The sequence below is a fragment of the Hemitrygon akajei genome, chromosome 9 (genome assembly GCF_048418815.1).
Source record: "Hemitrygon akajei chromosome 9, sHemAka1.3, whole genome shotgun sequence".
NCBI classification, from domain to species: Eukaryota; Metazoa; Chordata; class Chondrichthyes; order Myliobatiformes; family Dasyatidae; genus Hemitrygon; species Hemitrygon akajei.
In genome coordinates this window covers 27,523,005-27,550,629 of record NC_133132.1, presented here as the reverse complement: position 1 = coordinate 27,550,629, position 27,625 = coordinate 27,523,005, and the positions used below count along the sequence as shown (strand labels likewise).

General features: G+C 42.6%; 1 protein-coding gene across 4 annotated transcripts in view; it reads right to left on the bottom strand.

Moving 5' to 3' along the window:
• The window catches only part of ypel1 (yippee-like 1), a 51,151-nt gene extending 25,028 nt beyond the window's left edge, over positions 1–26,123 (bottom strand). The window contains exons 1-2 of one of the 4 annotated variants that reach the window (XM_073055690.1): positions 25,384–26,123; positions 2,968–3,253 (exon numbers count right to left, since the gene is read on the bottom strand). In XM_073055690.1, coding sequence (XP_072911791.1) covers positions 2,968–3,084 — 117 coding nt within the window. In that variant the 5' untranslated portion in view covers positions 3,085–3,253; positions 25,384–26,123. Of the gene's footprint in view, positions 1–2,967; positions 3,254–18,813; positions 18,834–25,383 lie in introns of those variants that run through there. The other 3 variants (XM_073055689.1, XM_073055691.1, XM_073055692.1) reach the window with 3 other exon arrangements.
• Positions 26,124–27,625: the final 1,502 nt, after the last annotated feature.

The window sequence follows — 27,625 nt, the reverse complement described above, 5'->3', positions numbered from 1 at the left end:
CATGGGGTCCTTCATAATGCTGTTTCCTTTGCAGATGCAGCGTGTAGTGTAAATGTCCGTGATGGCAGGAAGAGAGACCCCAATGATCTTCTCAGCTGACCTCATTATCCGCTGCAGGTTCTTGCGATCCGAGATGGTGCAATTTCACTAGAATGGAGAGGGGATTTACTAAGATGTTGCCCGGAATGAAGCATTTGGATAAAATTGAAGATGGAAGGCAAGGATCTTTACACTGGACCAGAGAAGATATAGTTTTAAGGGTTGCAAAAAGTAGAGGGAATGCAAGGAAGAATGTTTCACACACACATAGTAATTGAAAGTTGGAACTTGCTCCTGAAGGGGTGAAGTACTCCCACAATGTATTTAGAGGACCACTTGAAATGCAACAGCATAGAAGGCAATGAGCCAAGTGCTGGAAAATGGGATTAGTATAGATAGGTACTTGCTGGCTGGCATAAAACAGTAGGTTCAATGCCTTTGGTACTTCATAGCTTTATAATATTATAGCCTTCACAAGTGTGATCAACTACACAATTACTGGACATTTAGTTCTGTGGATTACATCATACCACACTCTCAATTTTTAAATTGTATCTTCCATCAAGTCAGCTACAAGCTTTGTTTGATGTTGAAAAGCTGGCAAAACACATTACAGTACAGTAGGCATCAGGCTGAAGTCAGCAAGGACATTAGGGAAAAATTCACACGCATTTCAGATTACATAATCTTTCCAATACCAGTTGAAACCCACGCCTCTCCCAAAAGATGCAAGGTTACAGTCAAGAACTGAAACACACCACCATCCTTGTCAGCACAGCAAGTAGGGATATAGGAGCTTCTTATCAGAATATTACTGTGTTTTAACACAACTTCCAAATAACACAAATTAACCAGAGTAGGGTGCATGACAGTGTAAAGAAAGCAGCTCCATGTTATTTATATGGGAACAAAAAAATAAAAACTATACACTCAGTGGCCACTTTATCAGGCAACCTACTCATTACAGAAATGCCTAATTGGCCAATCATGTGTCAGGCACTCAATCCATAAAAGTATGCAGACCTGGTGAGGAGGTTCAGATGTTCAAACCAAACATCAGAATGGGGAAGAAATAGGATCCAAGTGAATTTGATCGTGGAATGATTGTTGGTGCCAGATGGTGAGGTTTGAGCATCTCTGTGGGCAAATATGTCTTGTGCATAAGAAGGGTCAGAGGAAAATGGCAAAACTGGTTTAAGATGAAAGGAAGGTGACAGTAACCCAAATAACCCCCCACATTACAACAGTGGTGTGCAGAAGAGCATCTTTGAACACAAGATATCGAACTCTGAAGTGGATGGATTACAGCAGCAGACTACGAACCTACACAGTAGCCACTTTATTAGGTATAGGAAGTACATTATGTATAATACAATAGAAATAAAAACCTGACTCTTCTAAAGAATTCCAGAATTCAATCTGAGATCTTGGGTTCCTGGAACACCCACTCACCATCTGTCCAGTGGGGATGGCAGGCAATAACATACAAAGAGTTTGGGTCAGAATACATCAACAATCCCAGAAAAATGCAAGCTTAATTCATAGTTTTCAATTGGTATGGCAAATCTAAATACACCATGCACAACTGCAGAAAATTTAAGCCTACAAGACAACTTTCCTACCGTACCATTTTATTCTTCCACATTCCCTTCAATTGTCCCCAGGATTTTACCATTATGGGAGCTATTTACAATGGTCAATCAACCACCAGCCCATACAACCTTGTAATATGTGAGGAAACTCCCAAGGTCATGGGAAGACATTGAAAACTCCACACCTGACATCAGAACTGAACCGGGGTCACTACAACTAATGCAGCAGCTTATTTGGCTGCATCATTAGATAGCCCTTTAATGGTGAGAATTTGGGTAGGATTTATGGTCAAAAAGAGATATAGCAAGCAATTAAAAGAGCAAGTGGTATATTACCTCTTATTATTAGAGGATTTGAATACAAGAGCAAGAAAATCTTATTACAATTGTACAATAATAGGGTCCTCCTTCAATTTTGATCTCCTTATCTATAAAAGGAATGTACTCGCCATAAAGTGTAGTGAAGATTCACCAGAATGGTTCCAAGAATGGCAGATTTGTCATACGAGGAGAAATTGAGCAGACTGGGGCTGTATTCTCTAGAGTTTAGAAGAATGAGAGAAGATCCCATTGAAATACATAAAATTATACTTAAAAAAAAGTAAAAGCTTTTCAGGTTAGATACAGGGATAACATTCCTTCTAGCTAAGTTTATAGGAATAGTATGCGCAGTTCAGAATAAGGGACAGGGCTTTTGGGGTCAGAGGAGATGAAATCTGTGAAACTTAGAATTCTCTGTCCTAGACAACTGTGAAAGCTCGGTTGCCTTGTTCATTCAAAACAGAGATTCAAAGTTTTCTGAATATTAATATGGTGATAGCGCTTTAGACAGACGACCAAACGTAATCTTAATGGCAGAGTAGGCTTGAAGGGCCTAGTCCTCCCTGAATTTATGTTATTAGGTATAGGGTTGTGCCTGTGCTAAATCTAGCTATCCAGTTTGTGCAATAAATCCTGTACTCACTTTCAGACATATTTTAGATCACACCAGCTTTCACTTAAAAATATTCTCTTAACTCACCTTTGGCTTGTTCAGTTGAAGTCTGTAGAAACTTACTCTCCTGTCAATAAAACGGTTTCTTCTTATCCATTCCATCAAAAGTCATAATTTAAGAACCCAGATGATTTTCCAGTTCCTACTGAATGTGCTTAAATATTCCATAGAAGTTTGCTAGATTGCATTCAGATCACTCTGCATGGCGTGATGATCAGAATAGAAGCTCAGCCCATGACAAGCATAACACTTTGATGCTGACCTACAGCAAACTGCTCAGAGTAGAAAACAGAATTAAACAACTGTTCACCATTCAAACCTTCCCCTATTGCTTCTGCTTACCTTGGAAATTAACTCATCATGATTTGCAAGATGAGCTCGACAGTGAATGCAGCTGTATGTCCGGTGGCAATTTGGCAAATAAGCCTGGAAGGTTTTTGATTTCGTCATCTTCACCATTTCCAAAGGGTGTTCTTCACTGCTGAGCTCAGGGCTGGCAGTCGAAGAGTTACAGGCCTGGTGCACTCTTTGACAGAAGAAACACTGGAAAACGCAAGCAAAAGCCGTCGTTGAACTGGAGTGTGTGTGGCCTTCTCCACACAGACACCACAAGGGAAACTGTCAGAACCTACAATGGGGAATCCAAGAATGTCACATTAGTAAAAGGCAAGAAGTATACAGGAAAGCAATCACTGAATAAAAATAGAATTATACTGCTAAATAACAGGTGATACAGGGTGATATAATTTAATCAAGTAAGGATATTAATTGGCATGGAACCGAATTATATAGATGTATTTAAGAAACACCAGGTGCCAAGGTCTGGGATGTTTCTGATTGCATCCACGATATCCTGCAGTGGGAGGGAGGAGAGCCAGAGGTTGTTGTACATATTGGTATCAATGACATAGGTAGGAAAAGGGAACAGGTCCTGAAAACAGACTACAGGGAGTTAGGAAGGAAGTTGAGAAGCAAGACCGCAAAGGTAGTAATCTCGGGATTACTGCCTGTGTCACGTGACAATGAGTATAGCAACAGAGTGAGGTGGAGGATAAATGCGTGGCTGAGGGATTGGAGCAGGGGGCAGGGATTCAGATTTCTGGATCATTGGGACCTCTTCTGGGGCAGGTGTGACCTGTACAAAAAGGACGGGTTGCACTTGAATCCCGGGGGGACCAATATCCTGGCGGGGAGGTTTGCTAAGGTTACTGGGGAGAGTTTAAACTAGAATTGTTGGGGGGTGGGAACCAAACTGGAGAACTGGGGAAGAAGCAGTTGGCTCACAAATAAAGAAAGCTTGGAGACAGTGTGTGAGGGAGGATAGGCAGGTGATAAAGAATGGATGCTCTCAGACCGATGGTTTAAGATGTATCTATTTTAACGCAAGGTGTATTCTGAACAAAGTGGATGAGCTTAGAGCGTAGATCAGTACTTGGAGCTATGATGTAGTGGTCATTAGAGAGACTTGGATGGCTCAGGGACAGGAATGGTTACTTCAAGTGCTGGGTTTTAGATGTTTCAGAAAGGACAGGGAGGGAGGCAAAAGAGGTGGGGGCATGGCACAGCTGATCAGAGATAGTGTCACAGCTGCAGAAAAGGTGGACGTCATGGAGGGATTGTCTATGGAGTCTCTGTGGGTGGAGGTTAGGAGCAGGAAGGGGTCAATAACTCTACTGGGTGTTTTTTTATAGTCCGTCCGATAATAACAGGGATATCGAGGAGCAGATAGAGAAACAGATCCTGGAAAGGTGTAACAATAACAGGGTTGTTGTGGTGGGAGATTGTAGTTTCCCAAATATTGATTGGAATCTCCCTAGAGCAAGGGGTTTAGATGGGGTGGAGTTTGTTAGGTGTGTTCAGGAAGGTTTCCTGACACAGTATGTAGATAAGCCTACAAGAGGAGAGGCTGTATTTGATTTGGTATTGGGAAATGAACCTGGTCAGGTGTCAGATCTCTCAGTGGGAGAGCATTTTGGAGATAGTGATCATAACTCTATCTCCTTTACAATAGCATTGGAGGGAGAAAGGAACAGACAAGTTAGAAAAGTGTTTAATTGGAGTAAGGGGAATTATGAGGCTATCAGGCATGAACTTGGAAGCTTCAACTGGGAACAGATGTTTTCAGAGAAAGGTACGGAAGAAATGTGGCAAATGGTCAGGGAATATTTGTGTGGAGTTCTACACAGGTATATTCTAATGAGACAGAGAAGTTATGGTAGAGTACAGGAACCATGGTGTACAAAAGGCTGTAGTAAATCTAGTTAAGAAGAAAAGCTTACTCAAGCTTCAGAGAGCTAAGTAATGTTAGAGATCTAGATTATAAGGCTAACAGGAAGGAGCTCAAGGAGGAAATTAGGAGAGCCAGAAGGGGCCATGAAAAGGCCTTGGCAGACAGGATTAAGGAAAACCCAACAAGTATGTGAAGAGCAAGAGGATAAGATGTGAAAGAATATGAGTGAAAGAATATGACCTATCAAGTGTGACAGTGGGAAAGTGTGTATGGAACCGGAGGAAATAGCAGAGCTACTTAATGAATACTTTACTTCAGTATTCACTATGGAAAAGGACCTTGGTGATTGTAGTGGTGACTTGCAGCAGACTGAAATGCTTGAGCATGTAGATATTGAGAAAGAGGATATGCTAGAGCTTTTGGAAAGCATCAAGTCGGATAAGTCGCTGGGATGGGATGAGATGTACCCCAGGCTACTGTGGGAGGCGAGGGAGGAGATTACTGAGCCGCCGGTGATGATCATCAATGGAGATGGGAGAGGTTCCGGACATTGTTCTCTTATTCAAGAAAGGGAATAGAGATAGCCCAAGAAATTACAGACCAGTGAGTCTTACTTCAGTGATTGGTAAGTTAATGGAGAAGATCTTGAGAGGCAGGAATTATGAACATTTGGAGAGGTATAATATGATTAGGAGTAGTCAGCATAGCTTTGTCAAGGGCAGGTCGTGCCTTATGAGCTTGATTTAATTTTTTGAGTATGTGACTAAACACATTGATGAAGGAAGAGCAGTAGATGTAGTGTATATGGATTTCAGCAAGGCATTTGATAAGGTACCCCATGCAAGGCTTACTGAGAAAGTAAGGAGGCATGGGATCAAAGGGGACATTGCTTTGTGGATCCAGAACTGGCTTGCCCACAGAAGGCAAAGAGTGGTTGTATACTTTTCATATTCTGCATGGAGGTCAGTGACCAGTGGTGTACCTCAGATCTGTTCTGGGAACTTTACTCTCCGTAATTTTTATAAATGACCTGGATGAGGAAGTGGAGGCAAGTTTGTTGATAACACAAAGGTTGAGGGTGTTGTGGATAGTGTGGAGGGCTGTCGGAGGTTACAGCAGAACATTGATAGGATGTAAAACTGGACTGAGAAGTGGCAGATGGAGTTCAACACAGGTAAGTGTGAAGTGGTTCATTTTGGTAGGTCAAATATGATGGCAGAATATAGTATTAATGGTAAGACTCTTGGCAGTGTGAAGGATCAGAGGGATCTTGTGGTCCGAGTCCATAGGACACTCAAAGCAGCTGCGCAGATTGACTCTGTGGTTAAGAAGGCACACTGTGTATTGGACTTGATCAATCGTGGAATTGAATTTAGGAGCCAAGAGGTAATGTTGCAGCTATATAGGACCTGGTCAGACCCCACTTGGAGTACTGTGCTCAGTTCTGGTCGCCTCACTACAGGAAGGATGTGGAAACCATAGAAAGGGTGCAGAGGAGATTTACAAGGATATTGCCTGGATTGGGGAGCATGCCTTATGAGAATAGGTTGACTGAACTCAGCCTTTTCTCCTTGGAATGAAGGAGGATGAGAGTTGACATGGAGTTGTACAAGATGATGAGAGGCATTGATCGTGTGGATAGTCAGAGGCTTTTTCCCGGGACTGGAATGGCTAGCACAAGAGGGCACAGTTTTAAGGTGCTTGGAAATAGGTACAGAGAGGATGTCAGGGCTAAGTTTTTTTGCTCAGAGTGTGGTTAATGCGTGGAATGGGCTGCCTGCAACAGTGGGTCAGGCAGATACGATAGGGTGTTTCAAGAGACTTTGGGATAGGTACATGGAGCTTAGAAAAAGAGGATTATGGGTAACCCTAATAATTTCTAAGGTAGGGACATGTTCGGCACAACTTTGTGGGCCAAAGGGCCTGTATTGTGCTGTAGGTTTTTTGTTTCCAATCAAATGGCAGCTTATGTATTTTGATTCATCTTCAATAATTTAAGCACAAATTTTTTTTAAAAATGCTGTAAAATACACAATATCCTAAAGTGTGATTACTTTGTAATTCATATTCTCCCAGTTTGAGAAAAGGCATCACTTCATATTCTGGATCTAATGCAGAATGATGATTCAATATAGAATTGTACTGCTCTAAATAACTGTCCTTCTCTAGATCAGAATAGGTAATTTCTGCAGGTCATCCATCTAGGATACTGGCTTAGACTCCTCTCCGCATTAATGCAGCCCAACTGGCTGGCCATGAACTACAACCCTGCACTTCACAACTTTACATTCTTATTCTCCAAGTGCCCCATTTTAAAATATTGACTGCAGGACCACTTCAACTTATTTCTGTGGTAATCCTGGTTTCCCCAAAGAGATATTTCCTTTAGCCTACCTCTTCCTTCTCCACAATTTAAATTTAACTTATTTTCCCTCTTCCCTGTTTCTTCAACCTGAGACTTTTAACTATTTCTTTCAACAGATATAGCCTGATTTGCCAAATTATTTCCAAGATTTATTTCATAGTTACATCATTTGTAATTTTTTTGATTTCTATCAAAAAAATATTTGAAATTCTAAAAAAAATGCACAAGAATGGAAAACAGACCTAACAGGTTTAAAGAGATGGAATTAATATGAAGACGGCAAAATCCACATCAACATTATCTGGGGTTCTCTGCTACACTTCAAAACTTTCTCATGCTAAACTTCAAAACAAATTTGCAAATGTCCACAGAATTAATCACAGCTCTGACATCTCGCCATCTTTCAAGTGCTTTTACAAAGTATTTTTAATTCAGGCTCTAAACACTGAATGGTGGTGAATTAGCCTCAGCTCCTTTCACTCATTTGCTGTTTGTGGAATCTTGCCTTGGTAAAACTTGCTTTATTATTTACCCACACAAGTCATAACACTTCAAAAGCAAGTCATTGGTTGCAAAGTACTTGGGGTACCCTGAGGTGCAATAAATTATTATACAATTGTAAGTGCTTTCTTCCTCATCCTTCCCAGTATTTCAATCTTTTCGGCTATCTGCCAAAACCCATTCCTTTCATAGGAATGTAGAACTTTGTATGATACCATACAGCACAGTGTTGCTGCCAACTCTTTACTAAAAGAACTAAATTTGACCATTATATTTAATCTTCCCCAGTGTTATTCATTAAATCTCCTATTTTAGAACTCATTAAATTGTTTCTCAGTTTGAGTACTTTATCCCAACATTTTCATGACCCATGACCAAACTATTATGGTGAATCAGTTCTGTACAATAGATTTTAGTCATTCTTACTATGGGCAAAGATCCATTCCATTGCCTCTCCAAGCAACTATACAATCCCCACAAGTTTCTTTAAGCAGTCACACCATTTAGCTAAATGCTGTCAGTTCCTTCAAAATGATATTTTCAAATCATTCCTTCCAAATGATAGCTCATACCTCTATGCAATTGACCAAACATATTAGGTCCTCTCTTAAGTTTCCAACTCCTCTTATTGTTTGCCAAACACCCCATTTTCCATCAACTAAAAATTTCCAATGTTATGCTTATTGTGCTAAGCCATTTATACACAAAGAATTAAACTACACAATGCAACAACCAATTCCTACTTTGTTTTGGTACTTTGCCCAAATCACAGAGCTATTCTCCAACACATGTTTGTAGCAATCCTGTAGAAAATACCTTTTGAAATCTAGCTAGAGTTTATATATTCTCTTATCTATCCAAAAAGTCTAATAGATTTTTGAAATCACAACACATTTAGCCCAGAATGAGTCCTCTCTGATACAAGTGAAAGAAGCATGTCAAACAGAAAAGGAAGTTTAAGGCTGGGAATACACAGAGATAAAATGGCCAGTCAAGAAAGTTATAACCCCAACTCCTCTCAAAAACACTATTCCAAAACAAAAGTGCACTTCCCATTCAGGAAAGTGAAGAACAAGTCATTTTGAAATAAAATTAAACTCAAGTAAATCAAAAAGATGCTTTGTATTTGGGCACACTAGATTCAGACATATCATGAAGGCGCTATGGTAGTGTAGCTGTTGGCACAATGCTATTACAGCCTGGGGCAGAATTCAGAGTTCAATATCCCAGCGTCCTCTGTACATCCTCCCCATGGAATGCATGGGTTACTCAGAGTGCTCTGGTTTCCTCCCGCAGTCTAACGACATACCAGTTAATAGGATTTTACTTACATGTCAGATCCAATTCTAACACTGCATTTTTTTAAATATATATATCTTTTATCTGCCGCCTGGATTCTAAGGTTGCACTCCTGGAGCTTGTTAAACAATTAGATAGAAGAGTAGGAAATTTAAAATAATTTGTGGTAAATGTAAAAAGGAAATTTTAAAGAAACAAGTCAGGAGCTATAATTCATCATTCCCAGTGACATCTTGATTCCATCAATTTAAAAAGTAAAGCAAAGCACAATATTCTTTTGAAAATAATCAAAGAAAATTCTGCATTAATTATCTAACCCACTTCTGAGCCATACAGTGTCAGCTATTTGTAATTCTCTACGTGAAACGATGATGACTAATTTTGTTTTGTACTGACTAGGAACCAAGAACATGGTTACAGTCACAGAGAAGAGAAAATCTGCAGTTACTGGAAATCCAAGCAACACGCACAAAATGCTGGAGGAACTCAACAGGATAGACAGCATCTATAGAAAAGGGTACAGTCAACGTTTCGGGCCAAGACCATATGGTTTATTTATCAAATCACATAGAAACACAGAGTTCAGAGTCCAAGATACAAGGTTATTTAAAGAAATACCAAAGACCTCAATCTCACTAAAGAACTTCTCACCTACTTAACTAAAATAGTACATGATGCCACAAAATTGATTATATAGGAGAATGTGACCATAAAGCATTATGCTACTGTAACCAAGTAAAAGGCTAGTGGTAGTGGTTGGGGCAGGTATTAAACAGAAAGGGGAAAAGTGAAATGCATTGACAGTACTCTAATACACTTCTCCAAGCCCTTCCCATGAAGAGTTAACCCACTAAACTGCACAGCTAGAATACAACCGAGACACAAGTCATCACTCTGCAACCCGTTCCAGAGTGCAAATTGCTATTTTTACTAAGCTCTTTTACAGCAAAATCTATATCAAATCATGATGTATTTTATCACACTTATTCTGTACTGATAGTCATCTTTTTAAAGTCTTGATTCCTTTACAGAAAGGAAAGAGCATGGTATTGTTCTCATACTCGATGCAATAGCCATCGATACTTAAGGGAAGGCCAAATAAACTATGAGGGAATAGAAAGATATGCTGATAGGGCTGAATGATATAGCATGAGCCTTGTATGCAGTACAAAACAAATTGGGCCAACTATCACCAAAGTTAAAACACAAAAATATAACTGCAGATGCTGTGGATCAAAGAATACGTACACAACGCTGGAAGAACTCAGCAGGTCAGGCAGCATCCGTGAGAAAAGAGTAGCCAACGTTTCGGGCCGAGACCCTTCATCAGGAATGGGGGGGGGGGGGGGAGGGAGAGAAGAGAGGGCCGAAGCCCAGTAATAGAGATAGGGGAGGGGGTAGGGCCTAGAGGCGCCAGGTGGAAAACCAATTAGAGGAAAGATAAAGGGGGTGGGGATAAGCATGAAAGAACTGTAGAGATAAAGAAGCAGAAAGTTGAAAGGGGAGAGAGGCATAGAGGGACCTGGGATAGGGGACGGGGGAGGGGGAGGGAATTACCGGAAATTGGAGAATTCAATGTTCATACCACCAGGCTGGAGGCTACCCAGATGGTAAATGAGGTGTTGCTCTTCCAGCCTGAGTTTGGCCTCATCATGGCAGTAGAGGAGGCCATGTATGGACATATCTAGATGGGAATGAGAGGCAGAGTTGAAGTGGGTGGCAACCGGGAGGTCCTGTCTGTTGTAGTGGATGGAGGTCACTAAAGAAGTTACTGAGAGTTAGAACAAGCTCCGCCAACCGGAGGAGTGTGGTGTTGCTGGGGAACTGGTGGGGTCTGTTATCCAAAAAGTAGCGGAGGGTTTTGAGGCCTTCTTGATGGGGGATGGAGGTGTATAAGGATTCAACATCCATGGTAAAAATGAAGCGTTCGGGGCCGGGGAATATGAAGTTATTGAAGAGGTGAAGAGCATGGGATGTATCCTGGATGTAGGTGGGGAGAGACTGAACTATGGGGGATAAAATGGAGTCCAGGTAGGCAGACACAAGTTCAGTGGGGCAGGAGCAGGCTGAAACTATGGGTCTGCCGGGACAGTCAGGCTTGTGGATCTTGGGGAGGAGGTAAAACTGAGCTGTGCGGGGTGTGGGAATTATGAGTTCTTTGGCTGAGGGAGGAAGGTGTCTGGAGTTGATGAGGGTGGAGATGGTGCGGGAGACAGTGGATTTATGTTTTTTGGTGGGGTCCTGTGGCAGGGGCAAGTACGAGGAGGTGTCGGAGAGCTGCCGTTTGGCCTCAGTGAGATAGAGGTCCATCCGCCAGACTACTATGGCACCACCTTTGTCTGCAGGTTTGATGGTGAGGTTGGGGTTAGTACGGAGAGAGTGGAGGGCAGTGCGTTCAGAGGGAGTGAGGTTATTATAGGAGTGGGGGTGGTGAAGTTGGGACGGTTGATGACTCAGCGACAGTTAGAGGTGAAAAGGTCAAGAGCAGGTAGAAGGCCCGATGGGGGTGTCCAGGAGGAGGAGGAGCGTAGAAGCCGGGAGAATGGATCATCACTGGGGGGAGGGGGGAATCCTTATTGAAGTAGTAGGCTCGGAGACGTAGGCGGTGGAAGAGTTCAGCATCATGGCGGGCACGGAACTCACTGAGGTGGGGGCAGAGGGGGACAAAAGTGAGGCTCTTACTGAGGATAGAGTGTTCTGCCTCAGATAGGGGAAGGTCAGGGGGGATGGTGAAGACACGGCAAGGGTTGGGACTGGGGTTAAGAGAGGGTAAGGTGTGGGAAGTCTCAGGAGGAGGAGGGGCGTTGGGATGGTCAGGGAGAGCGGGCAGAGGGGAGGATGAGGGATCGGAGGGATGGAGAGGGGATGAGGGATGAAGGGAAGGCTGGGAGTCACAATGAGAATAGGAGGTAGCAGGGGAATAGGACGGGCGGCAGGACCCCGTGGCAGCATCGACGGTCCCGGCCATAGGATCCCAGTCTGAGCCAGACCCTGAGCTGGGGCCTCCAGAGCTTATAGCCTGCAGGGCGTCAAATCTGTGGTCAGAGTCTGGAGAAAGTGAGTTCATGGCCCACCGGGGGCTGGAGCCCATGTCCAGGGGGTGCCATGGTGCCAGTTGGGGTCGGAGTCCAAGGCGGATGATTCTTCGACGTGCTGAAGGTCTGAGAAGTAGGAGTCTGGGCTGGAGGCAGTCGTCCTCGTGGGATGCAAGCGAGCAAGCTTGTAATCCTTCTTGGATGTGAGGAAGGAGAAGAAACGGCAGTTGGAGGTGTGAATCCGGCAGAGAATGAAGTGGAGTAGTGGACCATGGCAGATGGTGGAAAGCGTGGCTCGGAGTGGTGGCAGAGACAGTGATAGGAACCACAGGTATCTCCGCATGGCGGCGAGCGTAGCTCGGAGAATCCGACGAGAGAAGCGGAGGGAGCATCGGTTAACAAAATGGCGGTACCTGGGATCCTCGCTGGGCCTGAACTGGGAAGCCTGGAACTGAAGCTGGAATCCCTTCGCTATGAGATGGCAGCGGAGACATGTTCCCAAAAACGAGACACGGCTATGGTACCGTGTCTGGGTCAGGATGTGGTCAAAGAGACGGAGAGATGTGGAGAAAACAGAGGGTGGGCAGTGAGCGAGGGTCTCACTGAACTCCCATTGAGGAGAAGATTTGAACTTCTTCAGGGTAGGCATACCTCGAAGAGATTTCGCAGCAGAGTAACGAATCAAAACACAAAAATACAACTGCAGATGCTGTGGCTCAAAGAATACATACACTACACTGGAAGAACTCAGCAGGTCAGGCAGCATCCGTGAGAAAAGAGTAGCTAACGTTTCGGGCCGAGACTTTATCACTAAAGTTAACCGTTTCACTGATGCCCTTCAATGAAAAGACTTGCTTTGATCTGATCTGAAATCCCACCCTAAATGTTGGGCATACAAACGTGACAAGACTAGTTTACACTCAATATTGAAGCATCATGATTTAGTATTTGCCTTCCCAGTTTACAATATCCAGATGCTTATTTCTCCCATTATACCAAAATCAAATAACCTCCTGAACTCATTCAAAAACCAAGAGCCACTGAAGGAAAATTAAAAAAAAAATCTGCTCAGATTCTCAGGTGATCAATTTTTCTGCTCACCAAAGAAGCCCAAGTTAGAAAGCAATCATTCAACATGTAACTTGACAAGATTCTGCATGTGAGCATTTAATTCAGTGAACAACTTGCCCATTTCACTTCATATATCTAATGAATTAGAGTCTATCATACATCTCCCCGGTACAGTGACAGCAACTGGAGAACTTAAATAATCTCACAATTTGATTACGTATTTCATGAATGTAGCTATTCAAATTACAGTAATCAGTTACTTGAATACCTTCTCAACATATCTAATTTTATTGAAACCTTTTAATTTTTACCTAGGGCACCTGAATTTAGTAGGTTGCCTAGTAATTCAAGATGGCACCAAGCTGAAACCTCTGTTCAGGTTTTAGTTGTTTTTAGTGTTTTACTGGGCTTGTGGGGATGGTTTTGGAAACAGATAGGGGAGTTAGTTGTCAGGTTAGTGTTTAGGGACGGGGATGTGGGGGAATTAGAGGACAGGCTGGAGCCAAAGAGTGCGAATAAAGGGAGGACTTTCTGGTTGTCGGCCAGTGACTAGTGGTGTTCCACAGGGTCTGTGTTGGGACCGATTCTTTTTAATTTATATGTTAATGATTTGGATAATGTAATTTATGGCTTCGATGCAGAGTTTGCAGACAATACAAAAATAGGTGGAGGGGCAGGTAGCTGAGGAAGTAGAGAAGCTACAGAAGGACTGAGACAGATTAGGAGAATGAGCAAAGAAGTGGCAGATGGAATACATTATCGGGAAGTGCATGAACATGCATCTTGGTAGAAAACATGAGAAAGTTGACTGTTTTCTAAATGGAAAGAAAATATAAAAAACTGAGGCGCAAAGAGACTTGAGAGTTCTTGTGCAGGATTCCTAAAGGTCAATTTGCAGGTTGAGTCTGTAATAAGGAAGGCAAATTTGATGTGAGCATTCATTTCAGAAGACTAGAATATAAAAGAATGTAATGCTGAGACTTTATAAAGCAAAGGTAAGACCTCACTTGGAGCATTGTCAACAGTTTTGGGCCCCTTAAGTTAGAAAGGATGTGTTGAAACTGGAGAGGGTTCAAAAGAGATTCATAAAAATGATTCCAGGTTTGAACATCACATGAAGAGCATTTGATGTTTCTGGGCCTGCATTCACTGGAATTCAGAAGAATGAGGGGTGATCTTATTGAAATCTATTGAATGGTGAAAGGCCTTGATAGAGTGGTTGTGGAGAGGATGTTTCCTTTGGTGGGAGAGTCTAAGACCAGAGGACACAGCCTCAGAATAGAGGGGCATCTTTTTGGCATAGAGGTAAGGAGAAATTTCTTTAGCCAGAGAGTGGGCAATCTATGGAATTCATTGCTACAGGCAATTGTGGAGGCCAAGTCTATAAGTATATTTAAAGCAGAGGTTGATAGATTCTTGATTGGTCAGGGCATGAAGGGATACAGGGAGAAGACAGGAGATTGGCTGAGAGGAAAAATGGATCAACTATCATAAAATAGAACAGACTCAATGGGCCAAATGGCCCAATTCTGCTCCTTTGTCTTAAGTTCCACTCCACCATGGTCAGCAATTTGATGGTGGGTTCCAGAGTCCAAGTCCTGTGAGACAGGAAGAAGAGGTCCGATGTTCCTCTGGCTTGCAAATTGGTGAGTCCTGAGATTGCGACCTGGTGTTTGATCAGCGGTACTGGGGTAATTGAAGGCCCAATGTCTGAATCTGAATCTGCTGGAGGCTAGAGACTGGAGAAGATGGCCTGTCTTGGGGTTAGAGGAAGGAATTTACATAAGTGCAAGGAAGGAATGGGGCTTGTTTGGTTGTTGTGGTTTTGTAGCATGTTGTGTTCTGTGTTGTTCTTCCAAGCATCGTGCACATGTAAACCGGTGCCTGAATGTGTGATAACACGTGCCGGCTGCCCCCAGCACACCCTTGGCTATGTTGTTCTTAACACAAAAGACCCATTTCACTGTATGCTTCAATGTAAACATGATAAATAAATAGGAATCTTGAACAGATTAACCCAGTATCAAGCTGAACCAAACCCTGTAGTTCACATGTAATTTTAAACAGCAAAGTTCTCTACTCTACACATTAACTCAGTTTCTCTTTCTCTACAAGTTCTGTTTTTATCTGTTGAGCACTATAGCAAGTTTTGTTTTTAATTCATTTTTCCAGCACATGCATTTATGTACTTCTCGGCAAGTCAAGAAATATTTGCGATACATGCAAATACCTTGGGTAAAAGAAACCTATCCATTTTGAGAGTAACCCAAAAGAATCTTCCACATTGACTTTGTCTTCCAGTGATAAAGGCAATTAAAGTTAGCTCCCAAATGCAAAGCCAGTTACTGCAAACCCTGTGACCAATCAATCCTTTAGCCAGTTACTTTCATACAACCCAACAGGTTGGAGTTAAAAAAAAAACACGTTTTAAAGTCAATCATCATAAATTAGTGGCCCTGGCATACTACTGAAACAAAAACACAGTATATGGAAAGATCCTAGGGAAGCAAACAATATAGAAGAGTTTCCTTACCATTCCTCCTCAACCCCCCCCCCATGCTAATAAGTAGACAAGACGTAAAGAAAGCAAGGGGTTCAAAGGAATGTCCGCATTCAATGATCTACAATTAGACAAGTTACATACATGAATATACACACAACTCGAACTTTATACCGTCCCTAATTAATTAGAATGGATTCCAGCTAGCTGGGACACATTGGAACCTGTACATTTTGGCGCAATTAAATGGGTGCCTTAATTAACCAAAGTCTCATGGAAATAGTTAAGGTACAAGACAAACTAAATAACAAATTATGTATTTAAATTAAATACACAAATTAGAACACTACCAATAGTACTACAGAACTATTAAAATGTGTATCAGTTCCTAATAGTTATCAATGAGAAATTTATCCAGTGTAAGCAATAAACAAAACCAGCACAGATAGTTAGTGCAGATAATGGACTACCTTCATACAATTGCATCCTCCAAATTCTCATTTTCATTGTAATGTTCAAGATGTTTGCCTATATCTTCAAATTATCCATAGTTCCTACTAGAAGTAGTAAAATAGGTTCATTTTCACTTCCAGCTGTTTCTGGTATCTCCAAGCCTGAATACTTGAAACGGCAATGAACAAAACAGTTCGGAACTGTCTTACTGCTCATCTCTCCTCAACTACCAGCAACAAAAATCACTTAAAAAAACATCACAACTAACCCCCTTCAAAAACTGCTCCCTCCAAGCATGGCATAGCGTGTAAAGGCAACACCATTGCATGCGATTCATGCTCGTTACAAACTGTTCAATAACAGTCTCCTGTCCCTATCAAGTGTCATTGTATCCCAAAAAAAAGGTATCCCATCAATTTTCTTGATTATACTTTTTTTTAAAAAGTCATCCCAATTAAGCAGCTAGCACAATTAACTGATGGCCCAATTAACCAGAATCCACTGCATCGCCAGCATTTGCTAAATTGGTACCCTGGATACAAAATAACAAATCTAAGGAACTGAAATTTGCAATGGAGGAGAAACTATAAACAAAATACTTCTTTAACAGCTCCAGTATTTGGTTTGTTTCAACACCTAGTGAGAAGAGCAAACGAAAACTCCCAAGGTCCACAAAAATAGTCAAAACTCACAGTATACAGCTGTTCCAAAATACAGTACAACTGGCAATCTTAAGAAATGCAAAATAGAACAATGAAATAAGTATTGTCTCTTCGTCTGGCTATCCATCCCATAGGATGATGGTTCCTTTCAGTCAGTTAGTGGGGTGATACTCCACTCCTCAGAAAGGAACAGCATGTGCATGAATGGATTTTCGGTGAGTAGGGGGTTGCACAGGTCCAGACCCATCCTCTCGCCATCCCCTCCCAGATCCAGCGACACGGTGGGGTCCAAGATGGCTGGGGGAAGTACTGTTGCAGTGAATGGCCAGACCAAGCTTCGATGCAAGGGATGCCCTTTCCGCGCTTCATAGCACGTGCTTGCTAGATGGCCATTGACCCGCGAGAGGGTTCATCTGCCCTTTGATAGGTCTTGGTTTTCATCCTACCACCCTCTAGCCACCCTCCTCACCAGGCAAGGTGGGGGGTGGGGGGAGCAGATTTAGTTGCCCACCACCCGACCATGCAACAGGTAGTACTGGGTGACATGGGACCAGAAGCACTCAGACGAGTGACCTGACTCAATAAATATTGTACTCCATACCAGACCCATGGTTACATGACACTGAATGCTTGTCACCATCACCAAGCAACTAAGCAACCAAGCACGATGTTCCTCTGTGATAGGATTGGCAAGTGGCTTAGTCTTCATCAGAATTTATCTTTCAGTTACATGGATTGCTAAAATACTTGCATTTAGTTATTCCATCCAAAACCCAATAAAGTTTATCATTGCAATTTATTGAGATACAATAAATTCACACAAGACAGAATAAGACATATTCAAATTCCAACCTGAATTCAACAACATGAATCTTCCAAATATAAAGATCAATTCTAGATCTGGGTCATTCTTCCCTTTGGCAAATTATCAAAAGCCATGGCAGATTTTGTTTTTAAATGAAATTAAAGTCTGTTACAGCTTTACAGTTGGATTTCTCAGGTTGTTTGCACCTTCCTATTCTTGAGAAATATTCCCATTAATTAACATGCCAGAGTTGGCAAGTACTGGTTAAGCAATAATACCATTAAACCATCTAATGTCAACCAGGACAGGGGTTGGTGTCCCACCACTATCCTGATTTCTGAAGCCAGATATCTAGATTTAGTGTTTAGAATCTGAGTCATATGTGATGTACAAACAGATGCTGGCCATTCAATCCTCTAGTCTTTCAACCATACACATAGGATGACTTTTACTCCAAAAATCAATTTGTTTCATATCTCATTATCTTTCTTCCCTTGATAATTACCAGAACAACCACCTTTAGGGCAGTGAATTCCATATATCCACCAACCTGTATGAAAATACTTCCCAATCAATTTCACTTCAAATGATTTGGCATCGGTCTTAAAGACTATATGACAAGAGTTCTGAATTTTCCTCATCAGACTGAATCACTATCATTTTAAACACTTGTGTGGCTACTTAACCTCTAATTTTGAGGTAAAAATCTGTTAACTATGTAGTGCATGTCTTGTAGTTCAAACCATTAGAAACAATCACAAATTTGGTCAGACTAATCTACGTGCATTTCAAGATCAACACATTCTTACTGAGTGTCACAAAACTGAATGCAGTAACCTAAATGAGGGACAGTGATACTATGTTCCTTCTATGTAACTAACATATCACTTTATAAATACTTCATCGATGCCAAAGTTTCCATTTTAACCAGTGCATTTTGAGTAATGTGTACACATCCATTTGGCCTATCACAACACATGGCTTCTCAAAATTAACTTACTTCTCTGGTTTTGTTATTTACACGTTGAATGACTTCATTCAACCATCTCCTGGATCCAAACACCTACAGTGCATCCTAAAACTATTACTGATTTGAATGAACAGTGTACAGATGAAGTCCTTTTGTTCCACTAATCAAATTTTATCAACTAGTATTCTTCTGATCCATTAGGAAGTCAGACTGAGAATAAAAGTCAAAAAAGGTATGTGATTAGGGTTAACTGGTGTGGGAGTTTTACCACTGATTTTTCAAGATCTTGGGCAATACCTATTAATGTTGTCCTATACAACAGGATGAACCAGGTTAGTCAGACATGATTTGCTGTTCACTAATCCATGCATGCTCTTGATCAGCTGAAACACGTATCAAAATGTTCATTGTTAGCGAGTTACCAAAATCCATCTTACAGTCACATAGTTCAACATTGTCAAAAGTGTTATTCTATTTCATCTTTTTGCCTTTTTGTTGGCCTTGTGGAACAGTCCATGTTCCAAGGCTATACCGGTATCCATCCCCCCCTTTTCCTTTGCTACATCGACAACTGCATTGGCGCTGCCTCTTGCACACGTGCTGAGCTCGTCGACTTCATTAACTTTGCCTCCAACTTTCACCCTGCCCTCAAATTTACCTGGTCCATTTCCGACACCTCCCTCCCCTTTCTTGATCTTTCTGTCTCCATCTCTGGAGACGGCCCATCTACTGATATCTACTATAAGCCTACAGACTCTCACAGCTACCTGGACTATTCCTCTTCCCACCCCATCTCTTGCAAAAAGGCTATCCCCTTCTCACAATTCCTCCATCTCCGCCACATCTGCTCTCAGGAGGAGGCTTTTCTTTCCAGGACGAAGGAGATGTCTTCCTTTTTTAAACAAAGGGGCTTCCCTTCGTCCACCATCAACTCTGCTCTCAAATGCATCTCTCCTATTTCCCGCACATCTGCCCTCACCCCATCCACCCGCCACCCCTCTCGGGATAGGGTTCCCCTTGTCCTTACCTACCATCCCACCAGCCTCCAGGTCCAACATATAATTCTCCGTAACTTCCGCCACCTCCAACAGAATCCCACTACCAAACACATTTTTCCCTCCCCCCCCTTTCTGCTTTTCGCAGGGATCGCTCCCTACGCGACTCCCTTGTCCACTCGTCCCCCCCATCCCTTCCCACCGATCTCCCTCCTGGCACTTATCCTTGTAAACAGAACAAGTGCTACACCTGCCCTTACACTTCCTCCCTCACCACCATTCAGGGCCCCAGACAGTCCTTCCAGGTGAGGCGACACTTCACCTGTCGGCTGGTGTGGTATACTGCGTCCGGCGCTCCCGGTGTGGCCTTTTATATATTGGTGAGACCCGACGCAGACTGGGAGACCGTTTCGCTGAACACCTACACTCGGTCCGCCAGAGAAAGCAGGATCTCCCTGTGGCCACACATTTTAATTCCACATCCCATTCCCATTCTGATATGTCTATCCATGGCCTCCACTATTGTCAAAATGAATCCAAACTCAGGTTGGAGAAACAACACCTTATATACCGGCTGGGTAGCCTCCAACCTGATGGCATGAACATTGACTTCTCTAACTTCCGTTAATGCCCCTCCTCCCCTTCTTACCCCATCCCTGACATATTTAGTTGTTTGCCTGTTCTCCATCTCCCTCTGGTGCTCCCTCCCCTCCTTTCTTTCTCCTGAGGCCTCCCGTCCCATGATCCTTTCCCTTCTCCAGCTCTGTATCACTTTCGCCAATCACCTTTCCAGCTCTTAGCTTCATCCCACCCCGTCTGGTCTTCTCCTATCATTTTGCATTTCCCCCTCCCCCCACTACTTTCAAATCTCTTACTATCTTTCCTTTCGTTTAGTCCTGACGAAGGGTCTCGGCCCGAAACGTCGACAGCGCTTCTCCCTATAGATGCTGCCTAGCCTGCTGTGTTCTACCAACATTTTGTGTGTGTTGTTGTTTGAATTTCCAGCATCTGCAGATTTCCTCATGTTTGTTCTATTTTATCTCACTCTTTTTAACCTGTTTGCATTACTCAACAGGATTGACCATTACCATTCTACTAACATCAAACTGGGTCCAAATACACTTGTGGAGCTCCACTTTTACCTAGTCATGTTCAGAAAAATCATTTAAAATCAGGTTATCATCCTGCTATCACACCATCATTATTGCTATTTTCAGGGATCTATCACTGACCCTCTTGGGATGTATGCAGTGTCCAGGGAAGGGTAGCATCTCTGGTGAAGAGGCTTGTGTCCATTCCAGGACAGCTCACTCACCTTGGTCCCCACTGGACATTCAGCTCTCACCTGTGGCTCCAAGTAGCTGTTTCCATGTGACAGCAGCCACACTCCAGCACATCACTGTGAGAGGCAATCTAAACCCTATGAGAGTAGCCAGCAGCCTCATACCGTGATGAGATAGGGGCATACCTGTCCTTGCATGTGAAGTCAGCTCCAATGGACTGGACAGATGAGTTCCAAAACACAAAAATGAGATGAGATGAGATCCAAGTATTGCAATGCTCCAGAGAGTGAAAAGCATGACAAGGCACAGAAGATGTCATGGTCATCCACACTGCAACCAAGAAAGACCCCAGTTTGTGACACTTGGACCTGGACTTCTGAGGTGCAAAGATGCCTCCTGCACAGGTTTCCTGTCATCATCAGACATGATGAACAACCACCATCATTGACACACCCCCGCCCCACCCCCCAATTTATTTATTTATTTTAAAAGAGCGCAAGAAATAGGAGCAGCAGTAGGCCACCCGGCCCATTGAGCCTGCTTCATCATTCAATAAGACGATGGCTGATCTGACCATGGACTCATCTCCACCTACCTGTCTTTTTCCCCATTAACCCTTAATTCCCCAACTATGCAAAAATCTATTTAACCGGGTCTTAAATACACTTACTGAGATAGCCTCCACTGCTTCATTGGGCAGAAAATTCCAGATTTACCATTCTTTGGGAAAAGCAGTTCCTCATCTCTGTCTTAAATTTGCTTCCCCAAATCTTGAGGATATGTCCCTAGCTCTAGTCTCACCTACCAGTGGAAACGACTTTCCTGCCTCTATCTTATCTATCCTTTCACAATTTTAGGTTTCTATAAAATCTCTTCTCATTCTTCTGAATTCCAGTGAATACAGTCCCAGGCATCTCAATCTCTCCTTGTAGTCTAACCCCCTCATCTCTGAAATCAACCTGCACCTCCAGAGCATATTTCTAAAAAAGTATTGATTTTGGCAAGTATACTAATGGCACCCAGCTGTACAATAACTACTCCCTTTAACCTCTCCACCATATAAATGGGCACAGTGCTTCACTGTACTTGAGTGAGCCCATCCTTTTCTCCCCATCAAAAACTATGCCCTACTCACACTCTCTAGCAACTCTAGCGACTGAACTATGTTTGATATTTCTGTGCTACAACTTTCTGTGCAGACAAACTTCTGTACCAAGTCAACCCAATTCTATTTTATTAACATCATCCACAATATGCTTGCAATTGTCTGTTACCATTTGACTATTCCATTCTTGGAACTCTGAAAGATCCAAAATTATATTGTCCTTAACTTAACACACTAAATCTGAATCAACAATGCCCCCAGGCTTTCAGCAAATTTTTCATCTGTGTTTCAACAATTTTCCAAGGCTCACCCATCTTCACATGGTATCCAATAGTAGCAGCCAAGAACTCAGGTGACTCATTTCTAAATCTGAAATTCCCTATTCCACAAAATAGCCTTAAACAAAAACCTTTCAATTGCCTCTGACAATCTCACTTAGCCTCTTTTTTAAAAAAAAATGTAACACTTCTGTTAATCTTCCATGGGACATGGTTTGTTACTTAAAATTCAGTTAATTTTAACCAACAATGATAATCATACACTTGCTTTATCCTTCAACCATCTCCCACCCCCCCCCAGCTGTTTTAATTGTGTGATATTGTCAATTTTCAACCCAAATACCCACAAGTATTAAAACAAGAGATCTGGCAAAGCAACTAGCACAATAAAAAATACCCTCCTCATCATATTATCCCAAGCAAAATTTTTAAAAAGCTCAAAATATATATTATCCTTAAAATCACCAGAAGAGATAGATTTAAACAGAAATTATTGCAACTCCCACAGATTCTGCTGGGAGTACAATCTGCTACTTAGTTTCTAACTAGAAAAAGATACTTGAATTATATGCAGTGAAAGATGTTTATGGCAGAAAAAGTTCATCCTAAACACTTGTTCATACTGACTGTAGCTCAAATTAGTTTTGGGTCATCTACTGCTTGGCAACATAAATGTATAAATCATTGTCAAATAAACAATGGTGCTGTGCAGTGATTCAGGAACAGCTTAAAATAGATAATAAATTGCTAACCTTTAATAGCACTTTATAGATACTGTCAATTACAAGGCTTTAAGGTAATAGTTTGTGGAATATTAAGTTTTACAATTTTCACTTTTTAATTATGGCAGGTCATGTAACCAAGTAATTAAAAGGTAGATAATTTGTCATCCTAAAGTGAGGATTATTTATTGCCCATCTTTTAATTAAAATTAAAACTTAACATTCCTATCACAAGTTATCATGAAGCACCACAGTACCTCTTGAACCAAGGTTAAAAAATGTTACTCTTAACATTTGGCTTGGCTTTCCAATAATTCAATTTTAGGAAGAATTCTCCTGAATCAGCCTTTTTCAGACCCTCATCATGATTCTACTATCAATAAATACAAAACAGACTGTAAACAGAGGGTTCTTCAATAAACTTAAAATTCTACAGACACTACAGTGAAATAGTCACTTCAGTAAATGCAATTCAGATAGAGATCTCTTTAGTCTCCCTGAAACTTGGGTCTTCCAGTGTAAGGAGCTGTCCACAAACCTCTGCACATTCCAAGGTCTACCACTAGTGCTGAGGGGCACAACAAAGTTGGGTGCAGGTCTAACAAAAAGGTCCTATAAAGGAAATACCTTAATTTAAGGCCCTCGTCATTGCACACTGCAGCCTGTAAAAACTACTTGGACGTTTTACACAGGAATGTGTGAGAAAGAAAACTTGATATCATCCTATTTGCTATCAATATTTAACTTGTCTTTTTAATGGCAGCATATGGATTATTATTTGTAAGTTTTATAAATAAAATATGTGGGGAGGGGGAAAAATTTGCAGCTTTATATCCAGAATATAAACTGAGAGCCAGATGGCAGAGATGACAACTTCTGTCAAAACAATTAGTTTGGCTCCCTAGGCACATCCCCAATTAAGATTCAACTGCCTGCCTTGAATCAATAACTTCCAAGTGTTCCTCCAACCACAAAATGCTTGCATGATACGATACGCAGACAGAAGATTGAAGCTGGCCAGTAATGACTCTTACGCGGCCTCCTCCAAATCCCAATTATCCAACCAGGAAGCCAATGACGTCACAGCCGTATGATCGACGGTGAAGAACGCAGACACATTCGCTCTACCAAGAAACAGCAAAGCATTTATGGAGTCTTTTGCGGAACTTGGACTAAAAGGTGTCGAAGTGTTTTGTCGCTAAGTATTTTGAACATGCTTAAGCAGCATTTAAATGTAATCTCCACAGAGCTGAGCAAAAACCAATCCTAACACAACGACACGGAACTTCCCACGTCAATTAAAAGAGTGGAACCAATAAGCGCAGAAACCACAAAATCAATCACCACTACAGCTGTTGTCAAGACCGAAACATCACTTCCGTATAAACAGAAAACGGGGCAATGTGTGTGTGTGTGTGTGTGTGTGTGTGTGTGTGTGTGTGTGTGTGTGGGGGGGGGGGGGGGAGAAAGAGGTCAGTCCATGGAAATGGAGGAAGAAAAATAATATTGCACATTTCAAAAATGCATACAATATAACTTACAACACAACTTGCCAATTATCGCGCAAGTTCGCGACAGACAGCCTGCACTCGAACACACAGGATATAAAATAAAATCTTAATTTACCTCCGGTTTATACCAGGCACCCTCATCTGACATGCTCGACATTCACCACCGATCTCAAGTTACACATATACTACCTCGGCAACTATAATTATATTTATTTTGTTGCGGTGCAATCATGAATATCTATTTAGAATGCCCCACTGTACTTTTATTTGTACAAACGAAAAGGTGGAATTAAACAGTCAAAGGCAATTTTTCCCTACATCGCGTGTATAGTGCATGCATAAAATCCAGTTCGTTATGATACTTCGCAGTGATATTTCTCGAAAGGGAAGTACGTCGAAGCTAATACATTCCATTGTAAATACTGGCAACTAACCCATAACATATGCATGTCCTGAATAAACTAGTTACATAATACCGCATTTCGTTGTGACAGAAAGTAACGCCAAGGAGGTTTACACATGAATTGCATTTTAAAAACAACCTGAATAGGCCAAAAGACGTCGCTGAAATGTACCCGGAAATCTATATATTGAAACCCATTTCGACAAAAACCCTTCAGCGTATTTTTCCCCTCTTCCTTTGCAAACAACAAAGTGAATGTTTTTTTTTAAAGTTTAATCAACCTGACTTGTTTACAATCGCAAGGATTTTTTTCTGACGTGTGCAAGAGTACGTGCAGCAACAACGCATCATATTGGTATCCCGCATCGCGGCACGTACCGTACAGTGGTTTCAAAACAGTGGCAACACAACTCTCCCAGGATGCACACTTCCACCGACACAAGTAATATCTGGGTTACGAGTATTTCCCAAATGACCAACGTTAACTTGGCCAATTAAAATCTTTAGATTTACTGTTTAATGTAATTGATGCTGGGAGTCCAGCTGCAGATTACTGTTGACAGAATTTACCCGCAGTTCCTAAACGGGATGAACAATTGCCTCCCCCTCTCCCGCTGCGGAGGACAAGGACTGGACGCCAGTGCAGATCCCTCGTTCCTCTCCACTTGTCTCACTGCAGTCGTGTCCTTACCGTGGACTCGTTGTCCCGGCTGTGGCTGGATGGGATTGGACAGCTTGGCTTCCCTCGCCCGTTCACTTCCCGGTGCAATGCCCCGACCGTTGTTCTCTGCTCGGGACCCCCCACTCGGCGTCCCCTGCCCCCTGGGCTCAGCCTGCCTCTTCCCAGCTTTGCCGTTTGTCTGGACGGCGAGGAAGGGCGGTTTGAGCCAGTTTCTCTTCCGTGATGTTGGCACAGTAGTCCCGGACTCCCTACCGCACGGTTCGGGACAAAATTTAAGCCAGGCGGCTGAATCCCTGCCCGCTCCCTACTCGCTCCAGCAGCTTCTCCTGCGCCCGCCCCAGGATCGGGATCGGTGTCCCGACTCAGCTTCTCTGACCGTCCCGACGGGCTGCGATTTTGTTGCTCGTCCCGATTCACTGATTGCTCAGTTCAGATTGACTGTGATACGGTGTACTCCTCACCCCGGGTCGGGTCGGCTCGGGATCCAGACCTAGTCCTCGCCTCCCGAATTCTCAGCCCGTGGCCGACCAGGCCCGGCTCGGCTCGGCTCCCTCTCGGTGTCTGTTATTATTCTGCCTCGCGCACAGTTTTGCGTCCCCGCGCGGCCAATGAGAAACGAGCGGCACGGACAGTTGTGTTTGAAGCGGGAGCGAGAGCACGTGGGGAGGGAACGCGCCCGCGTCACCTTGCGCGGCCGTCAGCCTCCAGCGGGCGATTGTTTTTATTCATAAAGAGATAGCCGTGTCGCGCGGCTCGCCCAGAGAGAGGCGGGGGGAGCGAGAACAATCATACATGGCGCACGCGCCCCTACCGCGATTAAACCGTCAGTCGCGCGGACGCGCGTCCGACCGCGCACGCGGCAATATCAGGATGCAAACAATAACAACAGCGCGCGCACACACACGTGGCACACGGAGTGAGGGGGTGGGGGAGGGGCACGTGGTCTGCGGCGCCAAAGACGTCATTCCCCGAGCTGCAGCCTCAGCAAGGCTTATGGATTCGGATGGCGCGGAGGGATAAGGCGGTTGGAAGTGAATTTAGCTGTAACCAGTTTCTTTCATAAGCTCTTATGGATAGGTAATTGAGTTGAAATTTTCGTTTATGCTTCTCCACGGATGTTGCCTGACTTTGTTCTATTGACAATTGCTGCCTTGACCTTCAATAGCATTTGCGTTGCCAACTCCCGCTGTCAATATCCCGAAGATTGACAATTAACCAGAAACCCAAAAGAAATAAATATACAGCTACGGTGGCTACTAGATTTAAGTGCGAGGCTTGTATCCTGTATGAGTGACTTCCACCAATCACAAGGTACAAGTATGGGGGCATATCTTCCATTCAATTGAATAACAATACAGTACTGAATAGGGTGAATACTATCCAAGATTAGCCAACTGCTTAATTAACACCCTTTCTATCAAAATAAACGTTCATTTACTCTAGCTGTAAAGGACCAACTTTATTCTCCATATACATTTATGTGTATTAGGGATTTATGTGTTGGTCAGGGTGCAACATGCAACAAAAACAACATTAAACAATTATAACGAATTATATAAAAATAAAGTTAGAGGTTAAAGTATGGAGATGGAATAAAATGTACATAAATACCAGCATATGTTCACATGGGGGTGGGGAGCTGAGTTGATCACATTAACTGCCTGGGGGAAGAAACTTAAGATGCTGTGAAGTTTTATTAACCCCATAAGCACTTTCCAGAAGGGAGCTTTTGAAAAAGGCATTTTGCAGAGTGGGTAGTATCCACAGATTTCTTTTCCCTGCCTACTTCTTTGTCCTGGACATATACAAGTCTTGCAGTGATGGTAGACTACAGGTGATGACCTTTCTGCTGACCTGACAGTTTGCTGTGTTATCATGTATTGTGAGAGGGTGCTGCACCAAACCGGACAGTAATGGCTGATGCTCTCAATGATGGCAGTATAGTATCGCACCAGTATGTCCTGGGGAAGGTGGAGTTTTACCAACTGCTTCAAGAAGTACATCCTGTGCCTTGATAGAATTGTAGAGCAATCTTGAGCTGAATAGCCTACTTCTGCTCCTATGTCTTATGGTCTTTTTCCTGTTGTCGATGTGTATCTACAAGGTTTTGAGGGCACCCAGTTCAAAGAT